General features: G+C 45.3%; 1 protein-coding gene across 1 annotated transcript; it reads right to left on the minus strand.

Moving 5' to 3' along the window:
- Positions 1-4,650: 4,650 nt before the first annotated feature.
- LOC148002827 (uncharacterized) lies at positions 4,651-26,264 on the minus strand. The gene is made up of 3 exons (XM_087574787.1): positions 26,113-26,264; positions 25,284-25,341; positions 4,651-5,304 (listed from the first exon to the last, which is right to left on the minus strand). Exon 3 carries the CDS (start codon positions 5,261-5,263, stop codon positions 4,910-4,912), a length of 354 nt encoding a protein of 117 aa, XP_087430913.1. The 5' UTR covers positions 5,264-5,304; positions 25,284-25,341; positions 26,113-26,264; the 3' UTR covers positions 4,651-4,909.

Below are 26,264 nucleotides of genomic sequence, written 5' to 3' on the forward strand. Positions count from 1 at the left end.
GACATTTTCAAGATGAACTGCTAGGGTCTGAAATGTAGCTCAGTGGTAAGCACCTACCTAGTGTGCTTGAGTGCCGTAAAATAGAATAAAAATGGCCACAGTAAAACCCATTTCTTTGTATGGTGAGGTGGTTTGGATGAGATATGTTCCCCATAGGCTCATATATTTGAACACTTGGCTGCCATTTGGGATGGTTATAGAAGCTCCAGGTAGCCATGCTGGTGGAAGTACACCACTGTGGGTGGACTTTGAAGGTTTCTACCATCACTTCCTGTTCTCTTCTCTGCTCATCTGTGTAAACGGTAATGTGATCAGCTAGCTTCCTCTTCCTGCTACCAAGCCGTGCCTTCCTGACCATCATAAACCTTACATGTAGAACAGTAAGCCAAAAAAAAACCCTCTTCATCAAGCTGCTTTCAGTCATAATATTTCATCATAGCAACAGAAAAGCAACTAGTACAGACGTAAACCACAAAACTGAAGGTGAAATAAATGCTTCTGGCCTGCAAAGGTTATGCTTTTGCATATTTGTGATGGACAGAGAGGACAGACCCCCTTGAAGCAGAGAATGTGATGATAGAGGGATGTTAGAGGTCAAGAGGTCAACGTCCTTCCTTTGACCCGTGGAAAAATGGAACAATGGCAAGAACTTTGTCTACTTTCTCAGGGCTTGTGGTAACAGAGCTAAACCAGGAGCCATATTCATGATGGTTTTCACTGGCCCACAGACTACTCAATAGAGAGCTTAGGAGCCGCAGCTTACCTGACCATTAGAAAGTTCTGGAATAGTTCTCACTCATTTGAACCTCATAAGAGTCTGTCAGGTAAATGCTAGTGTCCTTGTCATACTAATAAGAAAACCAAGGGCTCAGTAGACGTCATCTGCCAAAGCCACGGAGCCTGGGGTCAGACTCAAGCTGAGTGCTGTAAAGGATAGTTTCTGCTGGTTCCTAGTAAGTGAAAAATGAATGCATTAACTACTGAATGACTGCACCCTATTTGGCAAAACCTTCCCTTCCCCACCTCCTTGTCTTTGTCCCCAACAAAAATCAAAATGAAAACTGTATCATGCCTGTGTTTTTTTACCATCCAATGAAGCACATGGAAACTGAATTGCCCCAGATATAATGTGGAGGAAATTGCAGCATCTCTCTCTCTCTCTCTCTCTCTATATATATATATATATATATATATATATATATATATATATATATATGAATATGAGAAGTAATAACAGTATACATCTCCTAGGATTTGGGAAATGAAAACAAAATAATACCATTCAAGACCATTACTATTTTAAGCACTGACACATATTTTTAAACCATATTTGGTTTTTAAATGAATTTGAAGTTGATTTAATAGTCTTGAAGCCCCCTGAGGGCAAGGAGCTATTCTGTGAACTCGCTTATCGCCACAGCCCCCAACTTGGTGGACTAGAGTCCCTGTGCACTGATAGGAATCAGCCCCCAGTCATGGTTCCTATGTTTGCATACCAAGGGAGGGAAGAAGCTTCTTCAAGGCATACTTTCACTGACCCGTCCATCACCCCATTTCTCTTTCTGCAGAGAGAAGGCGGCCGTATGCAGAGGAGTTTTTAGCGCTTGCAGAAGATGAACTTTGCTTTTGAGAAAAGTTATCCTGGAAAATAATTGGACTGGGTGTCTGGCAGACTCTTCCCATCCTGGTTTGTGACCCTGGGCAAATCATTTCAGCTCTCTGTGTCTCTGTTTCTCTCCCCTATAAAATAAAGTGGCTACCTGCCTAGGTCTCAACTGGGCTCCTGTCCTTATTAACATCCTAATTCCTTTTGGCTTTCAAATTCCCTTCTGACCCCTCTAGGGCTTCTCTGTGGGACATCAGTGCCAATGACACAAGAGGTGCATACAAATTATTAAATACTATAGTATCTATATAACCATGTGAGTTCGTGTGTGTGTGTGTGTGTGTGTGTGTGTGTGTGTGTGTGTGTGTGTGTGTGTTTTCCCGTTTTAGTATCTACACAGATAACATTTAGCACTATCGTTGGAGGTTAGCCGTATTGCTCTGACATGAAAAATGAGAAACGTGAGCTCAAAGAGATGAGCACACATGACCAAGGTTAACAGCTATCAGGTGACTCTATTTGTCACGACCTGGGAAATATTAGTAGACTAATATAAAGCAAAATGGTAGGTAATCTGCCTAAGGCATCACATTTTAACAGTGGAATGGGAGCTTGTAAGTACAACTTATACACTCCCCTGACATTACTTATAGCTATGTATCTGCATCTATAGCGATATGTTTCTATAAACAGAAGGAAAAAGCACATGTTCTTAAGCAGTCACTTTGGGTAGAGAGAAGGAATCAAGTGGAGATAGCCAGGTCATCTTTCTGTATTTCTTGTTTTAAAAAAAAAAGAAAAAGAAAAACATTCTGTATGAACCCAAAGTCAAACAAAATAGACTGTAAGTGTGAATGTGTAAACACTCGCTGATGTCACTGCAGAGAGAGAAATCGCTCTAAGTGTAAACCATAGTTATTTGGCTGCGAATTCCTGCTGAGACACATCCTTAGGGACAAACAGGAACTGAGGAAGCAAACTGATTTTAGTGACTCCATTGGTGACACTGGGCTGACGGTACGCTGTAGCAACCACATGAGTAATTTTGTAGATGTCACTGGAAACCAGGACATTTCAACATGGGAGGAAGGAAGTACAGAGACAATATAAATGGCCGTGGCTGAAAACCCTGTAATTCGGAGCTGAAGTCAAAGCTGTCTGCATCATGCATATCAATGTGATGCACAGCTCTTTGCATTCACAGGAGAGACCTGGAGACAGCAATCCAGGAGCTCTGAGCACTCCCTGTGCTGAATTGGTATCTCTAAACGCCATTTCTCACTGAGAGAAGCCAGGGCTCCTTGGAGAGATAACCAATTTCATGTCTCAGACGGGAAGTGTACAAGATGAGCCTGGAGTATTCGTCATCCCAGGAAGCGAAGAAGGTAGCAGAGAGGACTAGGCTAGTTCTAAAGGGTTTATGGAGGCAACTCAAAGGTGTTCCCATTGGCCAAGGGTGGAACAATTGGAAAAATAGTGTCATATGCTTTAGCCTGGGATTTTTTGAGCTTTAATATATTTATGTTATTTTATGTGGATTTGTGTTTTGCTCACAGGTACATATCTGTATACTATGTGTGTGTGTGTCTGGTGCCTGTGAGATTACAAGAGATGGTTAGGCTCTGGTGAGCTGCCGTGTGGGTACTGGAATTGCACCTGTGTCCTCCTGCAAGAATAAGAAGTGTTCTTAACCACTGAGTCATCCCTCCAGGGCCGTGCTGCTTAAAGGACTTGTTAGGCGTCTCAGAGGTTGTTACAAAACCAACCAACTTTAAAAGAATTATTCACCCATAGGTGAGTACCGGTAACTTGCAGAGGCGTCCACTGCTCTAGTGCTGAGCTGCAGGCACTTGTGAATTCCTGATGAGGGTGCTGGAAACTGAGCACAGGTACTCTTAGTCAGTGAGCCATACCAACGGTCCCAGAACCAACCATCATTTACAAAATGGTTAAATAAAGGGGGAAAAATTAACCACCAGTCACCCTTGTCTTTCAGAACCCTGTCTTAGCAGAGCTGACAGGTTGACAATAGATACTTCCCTGTATAGATGAGTTCTAGTTACAACAATAAAAACAAGTGGTTACAGAATCTCTCCATCACCAACTTTAACCCTTAGTGAATGAATGTGTCTAGGCATTGGTCAATGACTGCTCTGAGAGAGACAACCAACAGTGGCTACCTCTTGTTCAAAGAACATTCAACATGCAGTTTACAGGAAAGCCAAGGGACAAGGATTCTGTTTAATGCCACCACGAATGTGTTCTCGGCAAGACTACAGGGCAGGAAAGCCTTCAGCTGGAACTATGTAGCTTCTTCTACAAAAAGACAGGGATTTTGTAAGGGGCCGAGGAGATGGCAGATAAAAGTAGTTGACCCAGCCCTGAAGATCTGAGCTGGATCTCTGATCCCCAGCATGCAGTGGTGAACACCAATATGCATCCTTATAGAAAAAAAGAGAGATAGAAACAGGAGAATCAGCAGGGAGCTCAAGGGCCAGCTAGCCTAGAGTATGCTGTAGGGAAAACAAAAGAGACCCTGACACCCATGGAAAGCAAGAACTGACTTCTGAATGTTGTTCTCTGACCTCCCTCTGTGCACAGTGGCACATATGTGTGCATGCTCATCAGGCACCCTCATCAGGCAGTTCACAAGTGCCTGTAACTCCAGCACTAAAGCAGTAGACACCTCTGCAAGTCACCTGTACTCGCCTATGGGTGAATAATTTTTTTAAAGTTGGTTGGTTCTGTAGCAGCCTGCGAAATGCCTAACAAGTCCTTTAAACATCGCGGCCCTCAGTGGTTAAGAACACTTGTTATTTCTGAAGGAGGACACGGGTGCAATTCCAGTACCCACAAGGCAGCTCACCAGAGCTTAACCATCTCTTTTAATCTCACAAGCACCAGCCACGCACATAATATACAGATATACCTGTGAGCAAAACCCTCATCCACATTAATTAATTACTAATTAATTACCTCTCACCTTTAAAAAGAGATAGCGGGAAAAGTAATCTACAGAGGACAAAAGACTCGAGAGGCACAGAGTCGATGAAAAAGGTATGGACTCAGCTCTGATTCATGTGAATCATCAAGATCAGGTAAAAGTAACGACTTCCTTTATACAAGATAGTTAAGGAAAATAGCACAAGTATCCATTCGTCATTTGGTGGCATCGAAGAATCGCTGATAGATTATAATACATCCCAATTACAAATAAAAGTGGGTATCACTGCATAATGGGGATGCATTCTGAGAAACATGTCATTAATAAATTCCATTACTATGTGAGCCTCAGAGGCGAGCTTAGCAAACTTGGAGGATGTGAGTCACTCCACAGAGTTGCTGCTGCTGCTGCTGCTGCTGCTGCTGCTGCTGCTGCTGCTGCTGCTGCTGCTGCTGCTGCTGCTGCTGCTGTTCCTCTTCCTCTTCCTCTTCCTCCTCCTCCTCCTCCTCCTCCTCCTCCTCCTCCTCCTCCTCCTCCTCCTCCTCCTCCTTCTTCTTCTTCTTCTTCTTCTTCTTCTTCTTCTTCTTCTTCTTCTTCTTCTTGTTTTTTGAAACAGAACTTCTCTCTGTATCCCTGGCTGTCCTGGAACTCAGGCTCAGCGATCTGCCTGCCTCCACTTCCCAACGGCTGAGATTAAAGGCGTGCACCACCATGTCCAGTGTTCCACAAAGCTTCAGGAGCCAATCAAAACACACTGTGGATGAGGCATAAGAGATTATAGCTATGGAACATTGTTTAATGTTAAAACTTTATAAATATATGCAGATATATCCATATGTGTATTTACGCACATACATATTAATGTATATACATACATATATGCTATAAAATAATTAAAATGCATAGTATAGCAAACACATACACTATCAACATAGTCATTTTTTATTAACATCAAGCATTATGAACTGTGCTGTCCAGTAATAGCCACATAGATGCCTGTCTTAGCTTCATTCTGTTGCTGTAATAAAACACTCTGACCAAAGGAATACAGGGAAGGAAAAGGTTACTTTTCACTTGCTGTTAGAGTACATCATTGACAGAAGTCAGCGTGGGATCTCAAGGTACAAACCCAGAGGCAGGAACCATAAGAAGCACTACTTGCCGGGTTGCTCACAGGGTCATGCTCCGCTCATTTTCCCACAGCTCTGAGGCTCATTTTCCCACAGCTCTGAGAACCATCTGCCGAGCATTAGCACCATTTGCAGTGGTCTGATCCCCCCTACATCAATTAATAATCAAAACCCTCTCCCCAGACATGCCCACAGCCCAGTGGGCTCTGGATGGTTCTTCATTGGAAGCCCCTCTCTCAGATGGCTATAAGCTGAGTCAATGACAATTGAAAGTAGCTAAGACACTGGCCTTTGTATTGCTTGCAAGGCAACAGGCTTGTCTACGCCAAAGTTGCCACAAGCACATGAGAGAGAGTTCTATGATGGTTAGTTTAGCTGTCCATTTTACGCAAACCAGAATCACCCGAGGAACGAGTTTCAGCGGAGGGTTGTCTAAATCAGGTGGGCCCATGGGTATGTCTGGGGTGGGGCTGCATTACATTACATCGATTACATTAATTGGGGTGGGCAGACCTATCTTGAATGGTTGGATGTGGTTCATTTCTGGTGTGAGCCCTGGGATGAATGAAAAACAGCGAATGGGCTCAGTGTTGGCACGAGTTTATGAATCCATCCCTCTGTGCTTCTCGCCTGTGGATACAGTTCCCCCAGGTGCATCACTCTCCCTCTGCTGAGACTTCTCTACCCTGACAAGCCTGGAACTGTGAACTGAAATAAGCCCTTTATTCCCCCAAGTCTCTTTTGTCAGGGCATTTTCTGCGAGCACAAATAAAACTAAGATAGCCATGACACCATTAGGCAACAATTCCCTCATAATTCTAAGAAACCGCTAACACACGTACGTCATTCATCAAAGTCACATCTGTAATCATTATCATCTTAAGTATGATGATGGGCTTATTTTTAATGGCCCCTCTCATATTAAAAAACAGTCAACCTGGGATATTTACAGATATATGATTTTCCTCATAATAAATAGTATTAGGGAAAGAGATCATGGTTACAGGTGAAATAAGATTGGCTGTGCCACAGTTCTTGAGATGATGCTGGGTCAGTTACTTTCTTTGTAAGTTGAACATCATAATTTTTAAAAATGTGCAAGCCAGGCTTTCAAGATGTCTCCGTGGGTAAAGGTGACAGCCACCAAACCCCAGGACCTACATGGTGGAAGGAGAGAGCTATTCCCTACAAGCTGTCCTCTACCTCCACACACGCTCCATTGACAAACGTACTCAAAACGATTAAATAAGTAGATAAAGAACAAATAGTTTTTTCAATGTCTTATGATGCAAAGCCAAACCCCACCTATGCCACGGATGGATAATCTAAATGCATGGCCTTTATTTTGGTGGCTCCTGTATCCCAGGAGCTGACAGTGATTCATGCACCACCCTAGGACAGCAGAAGCTTATGTCAAAAAATCCTGCTTTCCCTGTCTCTGTGCTGTTGGGACTATCAATCTTCAGAGGCTGCTCTTAACTCCACCCCAGGGTAGCAGCATAAAACGAGAGGCCTATAAACAGGTGCCAAAATTATATTCTCGACCACAGAAATCAGTGGTCCTCTGCAAGGAGCCCAAGGTAGGAAGCCAGCCCTCGACACCCAGCCTGAACTGCGGCTCTAAGAGGGGAGTAAGCAATCTGCTCCCCTTTCCTCATCTCCACAGTGCTGTCCAGGCAAACTGTGTGCCGGTCCAGGCTCCTTGGAGGTCCTATGGGCTCCTGGGACAGCAGGAGCTGACAAGATGAGGCCTTGGCCCCCTGCTGAGAGCCTCTTCTTTTCCAGGTCTTCACAGCCTACGGCTACCTAGTTTTCTCTAACTCCACCTCCATCACTGACCTAGTCTGTTGGACAACATCTACCAATCTTCCTTTTTAATTTTCTCTCTGCTTCTCCGCCCTACTCCTGCAAGCCATTCTATCCTCCGAATAAGTCAGAGGAACTTTTTCAAGACCCAAACCTTACTAAATTGACTTGTCCTGGCTTATAATCTATTCCTCCAAGACTGAAGGCCCAAAGATTCAACCCAGAATTGAAGGCATGTCTACTGATTCTTCTGGCTTCCTTCACACCAGTCTTCCATCCCCTCTGTTGTCTAGACTCACTAACTTCCAAGGAGTGGAGGATGACACAAATGCTAGACATGCCACATGTTTGTTTGTTTGAATATTCATTCATTCATTCATTCATTCATTCATTCAACAAATATGAGTTGAGAATCTGCCACTATACCATAGATACATAAAGTAAATACTTCAATGATTCTTCAAAATCTAGCTTGGGATTTAATCTGCTGGATATTTTCTGGCATTCTTGACTATGTTTTTCCTCTGAGTTTTTAAAAAAGGGTGAGAGAGAGAGAGAGAGAGAGAGAGAGAGAGAGAGAGAGAGAGAGTGTTCTGACACCTACAGAGACCAGAAGAGGATTTGAGATCCTTTGGAGCTAAAGTTACAGATGACAGTGGACTGCGTGATGCAGGTGCTGGGAAACAAACCCAGATCCTCTGGAAGAGCAGCAAGTGCTTTTAACCACAGGGCCATCTCTCCAGCTCCCTTTCCTGGCTTAATGTTCTTAAATCATAAAGCACTTTTCTTCACTATCTCTCTGTTTACTTATGGGACTACCTGACCTCTTCCAGACTACATCATGAGACCATGATTATATCTAAATTTGCTCATATTTAATGTTCCCAGTGGTCTCAGTGTATTGAAGATTGTCGTTAGTTCTCTTTAGCTCGTTATATAGTCTGTTTCACAAGCCCTTGAATTTGGGATGACCCAGTGACTTGTTCTGAGCGTGAATACTGCAGAAATGACACCATAGAATACCTAGAACTGTGCTTTAGAAGACCTTGTAACAGACTTTGCCCTGGCCACTGTGGTGATTTAATTAGAAATGCCCCCCCCAGGCTCCATTATTTGAACACTGGGTCTTCAGGAGGTGGTGCTATTTGAAAAGGTATGGAACCTTTAGGAGGTGAAACCTTTAGGAGGTATGGAACCTTTAGGAGGTGAAACTTTAGGAGGTGGAACCTTTAGGAAGTGGAACCTTTAGGAGCTGAAACCTTTAGGAGGTATGGAACCTTTAGGAGGTGGAACCTTTAGGAGGTATGGAACCTTTAGGAGGTGAAACTTTAGGAGGTGGAACCTTTAGGAAGTGGAACCTTTAGGAGGTGAAACCTTTAGGAGCTGGAACCTTTAGGAAGTGGAACCTTTAGGAGCTGAAACCTTTAGGAGGTGGAACCTTTAGGAGGTGGAACCTTTAGAAGGTGTGGAACATTTAGGAGGTGGAACCTTTAGGAGGTGGAACCTTTAGGAGGTGGAACCTTTAGGAGGTGGAACCTTTAGGAGGTGTGGAACCTTTAGGAGGTGTGGAACCTTTAGGAGGTGGAACCTTTAGGAGGTATGGAACCTTTAGGAGGTGGAACCTTTAGGAGGTGGAACCTTTAGGAGGTGGAACCTTTAGAAGGTATGGAACCTTTAGGAGGTGAAACTTTAGGAGGTGGAACCTTTAGGAAGTGGAACCTTTAGGAGGTGGAACCTTTAGGAGCTGGAACCTTTAGGAAGTGGAACCTTTAGGAGCTGAAACCTTTAGGAGGTGGAACCTTTAGGAGGTGGAACCTTTAGAAGGTGTGGAACATTTAGGAGGTGGAACCTTTAGGAGGTGGAACCTTTAGGAGGTGGAACCTTTAGGAGGTGTGGAACCTTTAGGAGGTGTGGAACCTTTAGGAGGTGGAACCTTTAGGAGGTATGGAACCTTTAGGAGGTGGAACCTTTAGGAGGTGGAACCTTTAGGAGGTGGAACCTTTAGAAGGTGTGGAACCTTTAGGAGGTATGGAACCTTTAGAAGGTGTGGAACCTTTAGGAGGTGGAACCTTTAGAAGGTATGGAACCTTTAGGAGGTATGGAACCTTTAGAAGGTGTGGAACCTTTAGGAGGTGGAACCTTTAGAAGGTGGAACCTTTAGGAGGTGTGGAACCTTTAGGAGGTGAAACCTTTAGGAGGTGCAGAACCTTTAGGAGGTGGAACCTTTAGGAGGTGAAACCTTTAGGAGGTATGGAACCTTTAGGAGGTATGGAACCTTTAGGAGGTGAAACTTTAGGAGGTGGAACCTTTAGGAAGTGGAACCTTTAGGAGCTGAAACCTTTAGGAGGTGGAACCTTTAGAAGGTGTGGAACCTTTAGGAGGTGGAACCTTTAGAAGGTGGAACCTTTAGGAGGTGTGGAACCTTTAGAAGGTGGAACCTTTAGGAGATGTGGAACCTTTAGGAGGTGTGGAACCTTTAGGAGGTGGAACCTTTAGGAGGTATGGAACCTTTAGGAGGTATGGAACCTTTAGGAGGTGGAACCTTTAGGAGGTGGAACCTTTAGAAGGTGTGGAACCTTTAGGAGGTGGAACCTTTAGAAGGTGGAACCTTTAGAAGGTGTGGAACCTTTAGAAGGTGGAACCTTTAGGAGATGTGGAACCTTTAGGAGGTGTGGAACCTTTAGGAGGTGGAACCTTTAGGAGGTATGGAACCTTTAGGAGGTATGGAACCTTTAGGAGGTGGAACCTTTAGGAGGTGGAACCTTTAGGAGGTATGGAACCTTTAGGAGGTATGGAACCTTTAGGAGGTGGAACTTTTAGGAGGTGGAACCTTTAGGAAGTGGAACCTTTAGGAGGTGGAACCTTTAGGAGGTGTGGAACCTTTAGGAGGTGGAACCTTTAGGAGGTGTGGAACCTTTAGGAGGTGTGGAACCTTTAGGAGGTGGAACCTTTAGGAGGTGTGGAACCTTTAGGAGGTGGAACCTTTAGGAGGTGGAACCTTTAGGAGGTGGAACCTTTAGGAGGTGGAACCTTTAGGAGGTGGAACCTTTAGGAGGTATAGAACCTTTAGGAGGTGGAACCTTTAGAAGGTGGAACCTTTAGAAGGTGTGGAACCTTTAGAAGGTGGAACCTTTAGGAGGTGTGGAACCTTTAGGAGGTGTGGAACCTTTAGGAGGTGGAACCTTTAGGAGGTATGGAACCTTTAGGAGGTATGGAACCTTTAGGAGGTGGAACCTTTAGGAGGTGGAACCTTTAGAAGGTGTGGAACCTTTAGGAGGTGGAACCTTTAGGAGGTGGAACCTTTAGGAGGTGGAACCTTTAGGAGGTATGGAACCTTTAGGAGGTGGAACCTTTAGGAGGTATGGAACCTTTAGGAGGTATGGAACCTTTAGGAGGTGGAACTTTTAGGAGGTGGAACCTTTAGGAAGTGGAACCTTTAGGAGGTGGAACCTTTAGGAGGTGTGGAACCTTTAGGAGGTGGAACCTTTAGGAGGTGTGGAACCTTTAGGAGGTGTGGAACCTTTAGGAGGTGGAACCTTTAGGAGGTGTGGAACCTTTAGGAGGTGGAACCTTTAGGAGGTGGAACCTTTAGGAGGTGGAACCTTTAGGAGGTGGAACCTTTAGGAGGTATAGAACCTTTAGGAGGTGGAACCTTTAGGAGGTATAGAACCTTTAGGAGATGGACTCTTACTAAAGGGACTTTGAGGGCTTTTTTACCTTTCCCCTATTTCCCTTTCTTTCTCTTTGCTTCCTGTGCGTGGATTAAATCAGCTAGCATTCTGCCCCTGCTGGCCAAAGAGTGGGCCACCATGTCTCTTTAGGATATCTCAATTCCCGGGGGTGGAGAGATAACTCCGCATAGGACTGCTCGCTCTACAATTACAGAGTTAGGATCCCAGAAACCACACAAAAACCTAGACACCAACACCAGTCACTCTAACTCCCCATCTGAGTGGGCCTTGCTGCCTCCCAGCCTGTCCTGTGGGAGATGAGGTAGCACTTGGATACAGAGAGTCACTCCTCTGAGGAGACAATGAAGAGAGAGGATCAGAAGAGAAAATACAGAGTGGCTGAAAAGGGTTCCCATCAGCCTCTGCGGGAAACCAGTGTGACCCCACCCCCACCCTCCACTGAGTGCTGAAAAAGCATTCTGGGAAGGATTCCTTAATGCTTGCCAGATTTTCTTTTCTCTGCGGATGGGGCCAGCTGGGCTTTCCACTGCCCCACCCTTGGACAACCCAGTGGACATGCAGAACCATAGGCATCCATCAGTGTGGCACTGGTACCCTCTGAACCTGATAGAAGATTAGTGGTCACACGCCTTACAAAAAGTCAGAAATTAACTTTTCAAGTCCCCCAAGACGATGCCGATTTTGTCTGCTTCAGCCTCCCACCCACCCACCCACCCTGCTCCACCCACTATAAAGAGAGTGGATTCCTCCGCTGCATGTGAGTTCTTCCACACATGGACATATCAGGTGTGTTGCTTTCTTTTCTTGTAGCTGTGACAAAACGCCTGACAGAAAGCAACTTGAGGAAAGAGGAGTCTATTTTGGTTCACAGTTTGAGGGTTCAGCCCATCGCAGTGCGAAGTCAAGGCAGGAGGAATTTGAAGCAGCCGGTCACGTTGTACCCACAGTCAGCAAACAACGGGAAATGAATACACATGTTCAGCTCGCTGTCTCTTTTGTATTTGGTCCACGGCCTCAGCACATAGCATGATGCCGTCCACAATGAGGATAATCTTTCCAACCTAGAAATTCCGACAGATACACCCATCCAGTTTCTTTCCATGGTGATTCTAAATCCCATCAAGTTGAAGAAGGTCAAGATCACACTGGAGAAAAGAAGAGGAAAGGTTCGGAGTTCTGCAATCAGTGACTTTTGACTTCCAGGGAAGGAATCAGAAAAAAGTGCTGAAAGGGTGTGCAAGTGGTTAGTAGGAGAGGTGACGACGCTGATGTAGTGTCACTATAAACCAGTGGTTCTCGAAGTGTGGGCCCAAGAGCAACATTGTGAGCATCCTCCAGGAAGCTGCAAACTCTTCAGTCACCACACCACAGCCTGGGATGGGACCCATGGTTTTGCAGGTCACTCTGGTGTCTTGTAATGGCCAAGAGCCTTTGTTAAAAGCTAGTATTCTCATGGTAGATGGGCAATGAGGGTCAACGCTACAGTCGATATTCGAAACTGTTGAGGTGTCCCTGTGGGCACAAACTTTTCTTACTGACCTTCAAGGCACGGAGGAGCAGACTGAAGTATCTTTGCTACCTAATTCCAGAGTCATCCTGGTAGACCCAGTACAAGGCTAACACTGATGCTTGGAGAATAAGCCACACACTGTGAAGTCCAAGTCTATTGTGCTAAGGCAGTTAACAAGATGGGGAAACCTTGGGAATCACGGGAAAGGAATAAAGCCCTTCACCCTGAGATCTGCTTTGCTGGGTCCAAGTCAAAATGTCAACCCGGCTGACAAAATCCAAAGGCACTGACAGACACTAGAGTCTGAGAAGGTTTCCGAGAGCAGCCCATGGACTATGCTTCTCAGAGCCAGAAGGTTTATGGCCTTGGAATTTAACCTTACAGCCATTCTCCTCTCTCCTCACCAAACCTGAATAATGAACCTCATAAAACAACTTAAAATCTCATTTCTAAAAGGTAAATTCTTTTAAGATATAAAAAGTTAGTAAACCAGCTTTTTTTAATGTTTGAACTTGGCTTAATCCTTGAACTTGGTTGTAAATTATAATCTTTAAGCTCTGTAACTTCCAAAGCCATGAAATAATGTATAATTCAGACACTGAGGAGTGGCTCCCTTCTCTCCTAAAGAGTTTGCACTATGCCTCGCATATACCTGCATGGTGCTACATCTTTCTTGTGAAGGCCTCCATTTCCTTCCCTCATCTCTCTTCTCCCCTCCCCTGCCCTCACTCTGGCCCTTGCATAATTCTCAAGTGTTATCTATTTCATTTCTACAGAATAAACTAACTTTCCTTCACTCTAGCTTGTCCTGAAATTCTTTTCTGTGGCACTGTCAAAGCCCCCCAAAGCTTTATCTGCATGGAACTCCTAAGGTTTCTGGTGGCAGTGTGGGGTGCATCTGACACTCCTTGGGGCTCTGGGCCCACAAACTGTCATTTGTTGATATTTGGCATGCTTGTTTTTTTTTTTTTTTATTTTCTCTTTTTTGATAGGATCTTGTGTAGCCCAGGCTGGCTCACACTCTCTATGTAGCTCAGGATGATCCTGAACCCCTGATCCTCCTGTCTCTGTCTCTCAAGTGCTGGGATTGCAGACATGCATGGCCACCCCTGGCATAAGCTGACATTTGAAAGCTTTGCTTGTACTCAGTTACAAATGTCATGTTTACTACAGTCTGTCAGAAACCTTACCCCTAGCTAAGCAGCCACTGGGATGCTAGAGAGGAAACATTCTAGGGGCTCAAGTTTTCCCAGACCCCCCTTGTCCTTATCCACTAAGTTCATTAGCCAGACGTCAATGTTGAGTGCCTTAGTTACTGTCTTCTAGGGGAGGAGAAGGATAAAATTAGAGTATGCACCTAGGGATCCTGTAGAGACTTAGGGAGAACATGGTCACCCAGCCTCTAAATCCAGGACACCTTTGAAGAAATCTTGACCTCAGACTTCCAGCCTCTAGAACAGAAAATCAATCTGATGCTTAAGCCAGCCAATCTGTGGCAGTTTATTGTGAAGCCCAAGGAAATGAAGGCATATGGGGACATGTTGCTAGTGGCTAGCATGCAGAGTAATGTGGAGTGACTGACTAACCAGGCTGGGCAGGAAGAGGTGCTGGGCTAGAAGGCTTCCACCTGGCCCTCTCCCCCAAGTGAGCACCCTCAGCCCCGGGCCACCATGAGGAAATCAGAGCCGTGGAGAGAGTGGGAGTCCTGGCCACAGCCCCAGTGAAGGCCCCAGCTGACAGCCAGATATAATTGTGAGGTGGGTGACTGAGCAAAATAGGAGCGGTTCCAACCCAGCCTCCCCAGCTGAGAGACGTGCTGTTCCTGCCGAATCCTGGCCAAATTGCCAATTCCTGAGCAAAATAAATGTTGCTGTTTTGAGCCAGTTGCTCTTGGGGTGTTTTTTTTTAAAGCAGCAGTAGATAAAAGGAGTATTACTTTTGAGGTATCAACAGCTTCTTTTGCTCCCCTGACCTTAAAGGCGTATTTCTCACCCGCATTGGAAAGATCCAATCAAGTCCTTCCTCAGTTATATCGCATTCACTCCCCTTTCCGTGGAGCTGGGGGCGGGGCAAGTGCAAGGAAACATGCTTTATGCTAATCGACTTCTGTACTATTTCATAATAACACAGTAATGTGTACATTGGCTATGATTTTATTTCAAGTGGAGAGTGAGCCTTGTATAAGTGAGCAGGTCGCTGCACTTTTATTTACAAATAAGGATGATGATGCGTGGGGTTTCTGTGTTTAGCTTTCCAGGGTTGAAACAAAATACCTGAGCTAGAACAGTTACAGGGAAGAAAGGTCTGCTGTCAGTTCACTGAGTCTGTGGCCACATTCATTTTGCACTTCTGGCAGCATAGCACCCCATGGCAGAAATTTCCTTGGAGGAGGACTGTCCACCCACCTCAGGCAGTAGTGAGGTAGAGGAATGGGCCAAGCTTTCAGGATGTCCTTCAAAAGAATGTTCCTGGTGACCCAATCCACTCAACACAGGCCCCTTCTTCTAAAGGATCCAACACCTCCTCACAATGCCAAGTGGAATCATCATGAAATCATAACATCTTTAGGCTATCTCTGTTCATTCTCACAGATGGTTAGAACTTCGTGCTCAGGTTTCCTTTCTGTTGCTCTTAAAAAATGCTCAGAAAGAACCAGTTTGCTTCAGTTCACACTTCTAGGTCACAGTTCATCACTGAAGGAGTCAGGGCAGGAACTCAAGACAGGAACCACAGAGGAACCCTGCTTGCTGACTCACTCAGAGACTCAGGCTCAGCCAGCTTCCATAGACACCCCATGACCATCTTCCCAGGGAATGACACCACCCACAGTGGACTGGGTATTTCTATATCGATTAAGGAGGGACACTTAAATCCAAGTAAGACATGCTACATACAATATTCTTCCTCATACATCAAAACAAATTTAATCCCTCATATTGTAGAATAATGCTGAATTATAAAAAGTGGGAATTTGTGGGTAGAAAGAGGATTTCATCATCTGCTACACAGAAGAATCTTTGAAGTTGATCCAAGATATTGTGTTTTCTGTATTGGCATGTTTCTGTGCATGTAATGGGGTTGTATGTGTGTGCTCTCATATGTGTGAATACACATGTATTTTCAGGTTCAGGTGTACATGTGCACATAAGCCCATAAAAGTCCCAAGAGGCTAAGATTGGGAGTCTTCCTGGATCACTCTCCAGCCTACACATTTAGACAGGGTTTTTTACTTGACCCCAGAACTCCCTTATTGAGCTAGTCTAGCAAGCAACACTCTCCAGGGATCCCTTGCTGCTTTTCAAGTGTTGGAGACAGACAGGCTACTGCACCTGTCTGGCATTTTTGTGGGTTTCAGGATCTAAAGCAACAAGTCATTTACCCTCTAAGCCTGTTGCCTCTCTTTTTGTTGTTGTTGTTGTTGCTCTTTGAGGGTTTTGAGGGAAGAGCTCCTGTAGCCCAGGCTACCCTTGAACTCCAGATCCTCTTTTCTCCACCTCCCAAGAGCTGGATTATTGGCATGGACATTCATTCTTTCTCTCCTTTTCTCCAGCCCCCAATCCTATCTAATTTTTTCTCTTTTTCTTTTTCTTTCTTTCTTTTTGGCCAGGGCCTCAATATGTTTTACACGTTGACCTTGGAGGAACTCACTCTGAAGCCAAAGCAATACTTGAGCCTACAATCCTCCTGCCTCAGCTTCTGAAGCAGCCAGGAATCCAGGCTTGTGTCCCAAGTCTTGGCGACATCACTAATTTCTCTTTCTAGTCTGGTCACAATTACCCACCCACAGAGCCCTTCTCCAGAGATCTTGTCTCCACCCTTCCAGGGGTGAAGTTCTCTCCCCTTTGGTAAACAGACTACACGGGTCCAACACAAAGCTCCATGCAACAATCTGGGAACAGCTTCTTCTTAAAGTCTGCCTCAAAGGCTCCGGGCTCCCTGCCCTGCTCTCAGCCTCATCTTGACGCTCCTACTCATGTTACTTGTTTCTGTTTCTTTCCCTTGGAGCTCACGAAACTGGCAAGAGCTGCACTGTTTTCTCTCCTCTTTGCCGCCTTGAAGAATGCAGAACCCACCTCCAGAGGCCCAAGTGCCAAAGACAACAGTGGGCAGAGGACCTGGAGCCAGTTGTCCTGTACATGGCATCTCAGTCTTATTGTGGCAATGTCCTCATGTCTACAAAGTCCCCAAACTGCAAGACGCACAAGAGGGCTACTCAGTGTACCAGTCATCATTCTCCTTGCTGCAAACTGGGTATAAGCCCAGACCTTCAACCCAGGCTTGGGCAGTCTACTTTGACAGATCCAGTGGATGCCACCAATGAGTGGGAGACAGTCGTGAGGCAGAATAAACTGACAGGAAACTGAGAGGACATGAAAAGGGAAGGAAACCCCTTATCCTGGGGTGTAACTTACTCCCTCTGCTTACTAGGAGTCACGAACCTTCCCAACAGCAACTTCACTCAGCAAGTGAAAGCTAACCTCAACCAACCAGAACGCCTAAGGGGATGGAGAGACCTGACCTTGGAAATTTCTCCTCCGATCCCCACATGCCTGCCATGGCACATGCATACCCCCTGCCCCACTTCCCATAGATTAAATCAATAGAGTCAAACTTACAGAGATAATGTGGGAATGTGTGCTTTACCAAAGATAACTCAAATGACCAATAATAATTAAATATATACTTGTAGCCAGAATGTTTGCAACCTTGAGTTTTCTCTTGTCCCCAAAGCTAAAATGTTCACCACAGAAAATGTCTTTTCGATTTCACTCACAAAAGAAAACTATTTTTTTAAAAAAAATAAATAAGCCAGCTCACATATTTTTAATGTGTAAATTTTTCTTTCGTCTCAAGCTTCTCTTATTCTGTAAAACCTGATGAATATCACATCTATTGAGGAATTCAGCTTAACAGAATCATATACAAGTACTTGGGGACACCCAAGCACAGTCTCTCCAGAAGCACTCACTTATCCATATCTTAGGTTGATATCTTAGTTATCATATGACTGGATCTGGATACTTTAAAAATTCACCAACTTTGCTTTCCTTTAGTTCATTCTGAAATTCTCTTCTGATGTGTCATTAAGGAACCAGCTTCACCTGAGCGGAGGTCCTTCAGGGAGAATAGAACTCAGGCTGCTGGTAGAGTTGACCAATCTACCAGTTTATTCTATATTCCAAAGTAATCTTCCCAAAGAGATGTCAGGTTCTATGCCCTGTGGCACAGAAGAGCCAAGCACCCTTTGTATGACCCTCAGGGGCCTGAGAGCACTCCTGCTGTGACTGTGTAAATGTCACAATTATCCCCCCCCCCCAGGAGACTGCCCTGCTGCCACCTCACCACACATTCCCAGTACTGACTTCCAACATCCTTGCCAAGTGAAAACAGGATTATTTTTTTCATTTGCATTGCAAAATAAATCCTTTGCACAGCAAAGCACAAAATACACCCAAGTCCAACTTATACAACCAGAATGCACAACACAATCTGCATGATAATGTTAGGATGGTCATGCTGAGGACGTAGAGGTAACTTTTTTCAAGTCCTTGCTAAGTACTCAGCAATCTAACCTGCACTTTCTATAAGATCCTGAGAGGGAGTTGCTGTTGTTCAACTATTTCTAGAGAAGGAAGTAGAAGACAGAGAAACAGAGTAACCTGCTTCAGGACTCCAAGGGGCTCAGAAGCAGAGTCACAACCGCTCCACTACTGGAGTAGCCAGGCATCCAGGAGGAACTTTTCGTAGCATTGCAGTCTCTCTGTTACTTTGGTGTGACTTTGGACCTTCAGTTACTGGTTATTCAAATTTGGAAAGCCATCTGGTTTCTGGGGAAACCAAATAAAAAGAGGAGGAGGAGGAAGGGGGTAGGAGAGGGAGACGGAGGGAGCAATGGAGGGAGGAAGAGAAGGGGAGAGAAAAGAAAAGCAGGAGAGAAATAGAGGCTTGGGGTAGCAGGGAGGTAAGAGAAAGAGCACAGCCCATGCTTTGTGAGGCACAGCAATGTTAGCTGGGTAAACATCCTACACTCTCAGGCCTGATGGACATCATTATGGTCCTTCCTCAAAGAACAGAGAACACAGCTACCAAATGATACAGTTCTATACCCAGAACAATTTAAGTCAGCCGTGATTGATACAGTATTCATCGGAGCCCAGGTATGGAATCAGCCTGGGTGTGTGTCAGCAGACGGACAAAGGAATGTGCTATGTTTATACAGGCACACACTGTGGAGAACTGCTCATCTCAAAGGACAAAACTGTGCTTCTTGTAAGGAAGTGGATGGAACTGGAATCAGTGTGCTAAAATAAACCAGACTCCGAAAGACAAATACTGGGGTTTCTCTCACATGCCGGAAGGTAGATTTTTAAAGGTATTAGGACCTGAAAGTAGAAAGGGAATGATTTAGGGCAAAGAAGTGAACCAATAGGGAGAGGATGAGATGGCAAGGAGAGGTAATGAAGAAAATGATGAAAATAGATAATCAGCACTCTGATTATTCCTACAGATTCCCCTTGGGTACAATAAAGTCAGTCCACACATGTGAATCCTGAGTCTGGCCACTTCCAGTTCTCTGGTGCCTTTAAAAGTGCATGGTGTTAAAGTGTGAGCTGTGTTTGGAGCCTCCTGGTTCATCCTTTTCTTAGCCCTCTCATTTATTAAGCACCAGGTGGATCGGGGCTACCAATGGCACCTGCAATAGAGGAGGCCTGGTGGCCCTCAAGGACAGTGATGAGTGCCCAGCAGAGATACCACACTGAAGCTGGGGCAAGGTCTTTCTTTAGTTTTCCTTAGGATGTTAGACTAAGAAAGAAACCAAGCTTGTTAAGTCTCTCTCATTGGGAGTTCTTGGGACATCCCAGTTGCTTCCTTCGGGAATCTTAGGGAAACACTGCACATCCTTCTGTCAGACACACACGGGTCTGACCTTAATCTCGGCATAGATGGCACACTTCATTTTATTTCTCTAAGGGAAATAAAGGCTGTTCCTCCTCCTCCTTTCTTCCTCAGGCTTGCTGAGGAAGCTTGATTTGATCCCATGACTGTTATAGATTAATAAATTCTATAATGGAAAGGAGCTGATATAAATTACGCTTCAGACAAGCATTATTAGGAGAGTTCTAGCTATCCCAGATAACATCATGAGAATCCTGAAAGGGAGGGAGCATTCAGTTTTGGAGCTGGCGCGCGCGCGCGCGCGCGCGCACACACACACACACACAAACACACACACACACATACACACAAAGGAGTGTCCAAAGCTATGCATGAGAGCTTTCACACCATGAGACCTAACCAATGTATCAAGAGTCAGAGGAAAGCACTGGATAAGAATAAAATTATAACTCACAGTTGCTTTGGTGAACTAGAAGTGTGGCTGAGTTCAATACCCAAGATGTGACGCTAAGAGAGAATCAACTCCTAAAAGTTGTTCTCTGACATGCACATGCCTGTGGATATCATACATACATACACACCAAAAAGAAATCAATAATTTAATAAAAAATTTAAAGTAAAAAAAAAGTTGCTTGTAGGGGCAAGGAAGCTCACTCTCTCTCACCTGCAAGGGAAAGGAAGGGCCACATCAGGCTTTCCTATCAACTTGGTTCGGAGAAAGCTGCAAGGAGCCTGGCCTGATTTTGGAGAGAGAGTGTAGCAGCTGGAGAGTGTATGACCTACCAGCGACCAACCCATGCTTTTGAACCAAGCTCTTACCTCAACTGCCCAGCAATGGAGCTAATCCACCAAGCCATGCTTCGGGATCGATGACCACAGGATGGCTGGTTTTCCTTACTCAGTCTCTAATCAGGGCAGGGAGGTTGGGGGACTCATACCTGTTTCCTCGGCTATGAAATGTGGTTGTACTGAAATTGGACGCTGTATCCGCCATGAACAGTTACTACACCTGACTCAAGGTGGATGCTGTGTTAAAGGGAAGTGTACAAGTGCAGCATGGAGTTGGTAGTCAGAGCAGCAGGATGAGGTTGTGGTATCTTCCAGACTAGGATACAAGAGGAAATGTTCCAACCACTCTGTGCTTGCATGGGAAAAGGAGCACTAGAGGGTAAGTAGACATAAATATGACAAATAACACTTGCTATCAGTTTGCTTGAGCTATCCCAGCAGCTTCCCTTACACATTAACTCATCCCCTTTGAATCCTTGGAAGACTCCCATGAAGAAAGCTCCTCTACTAATGGCTAATGGTCCCCACTGACAGTTGAGGGAACTGAGGTTCAAAAGGTCAAGGCAACTCGACTGATATTTGTAGAGCCAGAAGGCCAGACAACCGGGACCCAAATCATGTCTGTCAGTCCCCAATGTACACATGGGGAATGTGGTAACCTTCTCCCTGACCTTCCTACCTCCAAAACCAGAAGGTCAGCAGGATGCTGTGGTAGAGTGTAGGGGTGGGAGGAATGGAGGTTGGGAGTGGGCTCAGCTTTTGTCTCTCAGAATCCATGGATCATGACCCTGAAGTAAGTAGACGAGCCTCGGCTGAGCAGGGCTGCTGCAAAGCCTGCTATCGGCTTCATTTCATCAGGCTGCTGGCGCCTGGCACAGGAAATTAAAAGCAACTCGTAGATCACAGAGCTCAGTGCCAAGTGATCTCAGACAGAACCATCCCCCGTCCCCTCCCTACTTCTCCTTGGGCAAGAGCATGGCTTGTCTGTCACTGTGGGTGGCTGAATTTGTGCAAGGGTCGCTGGGATAAGCTGCCATGGTCACTAATGCCCCACTGGCAAACAGGGAGGTCCTTCTTTCAGACGCTACCTTATACTAACAGTGGCGTGTGTGTGTGTGTGTGTGTGTGTGTGTGTTTGCTCTGTTTCTTGGTTTTGCTTTTTTGAAACAGAGTTTCATGTATTCTCAAGGTTCGAAGGAAGGAAGGTTCAAACAAAGGAGTGGCTGTGTACCTCAGGATAACTATGAGCTTTGATCCTCCTGCCTCTATGTCCCAAATACTGACATTACCATCACACACTACCATCCAGTTTATGCAGTCCTAAGGATGGTACCCAGCCTGTGCACATTTGGTGAGCTCTCTACAAACTGGGTTGCATTTCCAGTCTTCTGTAGGTATTCTAAACCTACTCGGGTTGGCAATGGAGATTCAGATTATTTCAACAAAAAAGAGAGAAAGGGACAGAATTCCAGACCTGGGATCAACTCAAAGAAAAAGTTTGGAGGTGTGAGGGACCCAAACACACAGGTTCCTGCTGTTAAAGAAGTGCCCAAAAGGAAAGAGAAAGGCTGGGGATTTTAGGCTACACACACACACACACAGACACACATACACACACACACACACACACACACACAAACACACACACACAGACAGACACACACACACATACACACCCACACACACAGACACACACACACAGACACACACACACAGACAGACACACACACACAGACACACACCCACACACACAGACACACACACACAGACACACACACACACACAGACACACACACACAGACACACACACACACAGACAGACAGACACACACACACAGACACACACCCACACACACAGACACACACACACACACACACAGACAGACACACACACACACACACACACACACACACACACACACACACACCCTTACCAGGCACAGGCTGAAGCTTGGGTAGTTCTATCCACCAGCCTATTGTGAGATGGGAATCAGCACATAGTGGAAGTGCTTTCACACCCATTCTTCTGAAACCAATAGCAGATTTGCCTGCCCATAATGTCCCGTGAGTATGGGAGTGAGGTGTTTCTAGATGCCTGGCATCCCTTCTGTTGATCTTTATAGCAAAAGCACCTCATTTCTCTTCTTTCAAGTTTCCTCTTACCTTCTAATAGAAACAGATGGTTCATTGTGACATTCTGATCTGCCCAAGCCAAGGGTGGAGGCAATGACCACAGTGGGTCCTTGGACTTCTACATAGAAGCCGCCATAGTAGAGCAAGCAGTTACACTGCAAGACGCATCTGACGTGGTGCTTATCCCTTTGAGGCCCCAGATTGCATGTATTGAACAACCATCATTCCTGCTTACTTTTCCAGAGAATTCCCATTAATTTACTGCAACTACTTGTTTCCTGTATGCTTGAGTTGGGGTCCTCTGCCTGGAATTCGCTCCAGTTCTGTTACCTGTTGTAATGGTGAACATTGGCTAGGTTTAGAATAGCCATGGAGAGACTGGGAGTGTAGCTCGGTTGGCTGAGTGCTTGCTTAGCATGAACAAAGCCCTGGGCTCCATTCACAGCAATGTTACACTGGCTTGGCATGCATATGTACATGGTTGCACGTACCTAGTGTCTCACCATCCTGTGTGGCTTGCCTTTGCCAAGAAAAGCAATATGCTTGCCCCTCAATTTCTCTCTGCTCACCTTTCCCTAATAGCATAAAGTTTAGGAGCAATCAGTCTTTCTTGGAGTGAGAGAAAGGTTTCCAGAACCCTCACCACAGAAAAATGCAATCAAATATTAAGATCTCCCTGTTCTTACAACAGTCAACCAATACAAATTCCAGCTTCCAGTTTTTCCCCTAGCTCTCTGTTCTTCTATTCTTTGAGTGCCCTCACTGAAATTCCTTACACATTTTATGTCAAAAGCACTGGTGATATCTCACTCTGTCTTGTGCTAGCCTTGTCTCCAGGGCTTCAAGACAAATCTGGACGAAAAATCGTTCTGATACCAGATGTTAGCGCGCTGTCCATTCACTACTATGAGTTCTACACACATAAGGTTGGAGACAGGCCACATGACACCATTTGTGGCTGCTTCCAGGCATAAGAATGACAGCTCTGGGGGCAGGAAAAGTTCTTATCCTTCTACATGAATTCATGTTCAATTAGAGGCAGGAACTCATCCCTCCAGGAACTCAGGCCCTTCCACAGCCTGTGATTGTTTTCACCTAGAGGCAGACAGCCTTCTGTGGGACTGACAAAGGGAATTAGATGTTAGCTGAAGGATGGAGACCAGCAGTAACTCTGGGGGCATCTGAGGGGAGCCCGAAATGATCTCTTGCTGGGTCTCTCCATTGTTACTCTGTGTATGCTAAACCTAGCCAGTAGCTTTGGGACCCCAAGGATGTGTGATATCTATGTGGAATTTGCCCCTCAGTGTGCCCACCAACCCATGATCTTGGTGTTAGCCCCAGAGTGGATGGTATAGAAAGCTGGTATATTCAGTCTCTGGAACTCATGCTCCTTGATAATCATTCATTCAGTAAACCTATCAAACTCCATCCCTGGGATAAGAAATGGGATGAAATAAAAAATAAGGGCCAGCTATTGTCCATAAAAGCCTAGAGGTCTTGCAGAACATGCTGGGAGGAAGCAGAAGGTGACTCAGAAGTGGGAGGAGCTCTAGGTCACATGGTTACATAGCTATGGAGAGCCTTACACAAACCAAAGCTTTGCCTACTCCCCAGGATTTAGGGAAAATAAGGTATATCTCTTCAGGCAAAAAGAAAGCTCATCTTGAGAATTGGACAGTGTGCTGGGAGCCAAGAGGACAGAAAAAGTGGATAAGAACCTGGTAGAATGGTCAGCAAATAGTATCACTCAGTGAGGATCCATCAACTGAATGCTCCCCAAACCAGAGAGCACGGTATATGCTGTGTCGAATCCAAAAGAGGCGTGTGGCCATTTGGAAGTCAAAGAGCATCTTCAATAGAGAGACGTCATTTGAACCTGGTCTGAGCTGTGCCATGGATGCACCAGAAGCAAGAGAAGATCAGGACGTTAATGGGGGGCTGAAGAGATGGCTCAACAGCTAAGAGCACTGACTGCTCTTCCAGAGGTCCTGAGTTCAATCCCCAGCAACCACGTGGTGGCTCACAGCCATCTGTAATTAGGTACAATGCCCTCTTTTGGTGTGTCTGAAGACAGCGACAATGTACTCACATATATAAAATAAATAAATCTTAAAAAAAAAAAAAGGACCAACACACACGAAGGTTCCATGGCTGGAGTAACAGTGAGTAAGAATGGATGGGAAGAATAAAGTAGGGAACTGGCTGGGGTCATGAGGACTAGTGAGGATAACGCATGAGATTAAGAGGAGTTCAAGAGGAACAACTGAGGCGGATGGCTCTTCGGGGCAAGAGATTCATTAAGAGTTACTCACAAGGGTGGAGGAGACAGTAGCTCAACAGTTAAGAGCATTGACTGCCTTTCCAGAGGACCCTGTGTTTGATTCCCACCGCCAACACGGGAATATCAATCATCTGAAACTCCAGTTCCAAGGGATCTGTTGCCCTCTTCTGGTCTCTCTGGGCAACACATGCATGTGGTACATAGACACAGATGCAGGCAAAATAACCATACCAATCTCAAAAAAAAAAAAAAACAAACAAACAAACTGCTTAAAGAGTTATTGGCACTATAGATAGATAGACAGACAGACAGACAGCATGACAAATGCTCTGAAATGTCAGAGCCACAAAGCTAAATGGAGATCCTTTCTTACAGGTTTCAAAGAGGTCCATGTCAGGCAGTGGTTCCAGCTTTCAGTCTGCCTGTCTATGATTCCTGGTAGGAAAGAAGAGGTTCATCCCTGTACTCAATGTGTGTTCAGCATGCAGAATTTACCTGGTTGCCTAGGGTAAGCTTCACAGTCAGACTTTCTGGAAAGGGGGTTATTATTTTCCTGTAGCAAAGAGAATTAGAGTCAGCTATGAGAATGGACACAGACAGACAGACAGAGAGGTAAACAATTTGTTTCAGGTGAGTGTGGCCTGCTCTAGCCTAAACCTAACACTGAGCTGTCAGCTTAGGAAAAGGTATCTGGGCCACACAGCCTACAGTCTTGTTTGCCAACTCAGCTTGCATGCGAGAAACAAGCAGCCCTGCCTTTCAGGTGACTGTGCCTCGGGTAGCTCTGCTTCCACAATAGCAATGCCTGTCATTCCGCCCTTACCTGATAACACAAGAGACAAGACTGTGGGCTTTAAGATGGGACAATCCCACTTTCTCCCAAGAGATAAGGAATCAACTGAGCCTCCCTAAGTCTCAAAAGTTTTATTTCCAAACTGCGGTTCACAATGCTCCCCATCCCCACCCCAGGGAGTAAGTAAAAGACTAAGTTAAGTCATGGGCATGCAGAGCTTAATGGGGGAGTGTTTAAGAATGGTTGTTTTGTTAATGTTAACATTCTGTTTAGCATACAGCTCATTTCTACCCACCCCCTACTGCTTCTGAATGAAGTTAACTTAGGGCCACCAGTTCTGTAGTAGTACATCAGAACAGCCAATAGGTTCACACTTGATGTTGTAGAATGATATGGACCACGTGCCTCACCCAGACTGGAAGGAACCTCTAGATAATTGGTTCAATCTTCCTCAGTTTACCCTGTAGAACCTGAGGACAGAGACACCACAGCCACTGAGAGAGAAAGGGGGTTAACCTCTTTACCTCTTACCCCTGTCAATGTTCCATACACAGCTGACCACCTCCGGCTTGATGTTGCCAAGGGCAAGGGCAAGGGCAAGATTAAATCAAGTTCAAATGCCAACTTCGAAAAGCCAAGTCCTGCAGAGTGTGTGAGTTCGCCCAGGCCCTGCCTTCCTTGGC

Source organism: Rattus norvegicus, chromosome 10 (genome assembly GCF_021556685.1).
Source record: "Rattus norvegicus strain SHRSP/BbbUtx chromosome 10, alternate assembly SHRSP_T2T, whole genome shotgun sequence".
NCBI classification, from domain to species: Eukaryota; Metazoa; Chordata; class Mammalia; order Rodentia; family Muridae; genus Rattus; species Rattus norvegicus.

Excerpts from the sequence above, each read along its gene's own strand:
- LOC148002827 (XM_087574787.1), bottom strand. The coding sequence starts at position 5,263 with ATGGTGGTGCACGCCTTTAATCTCAGCCGTTGGGAAGTGGAGGCAGGC.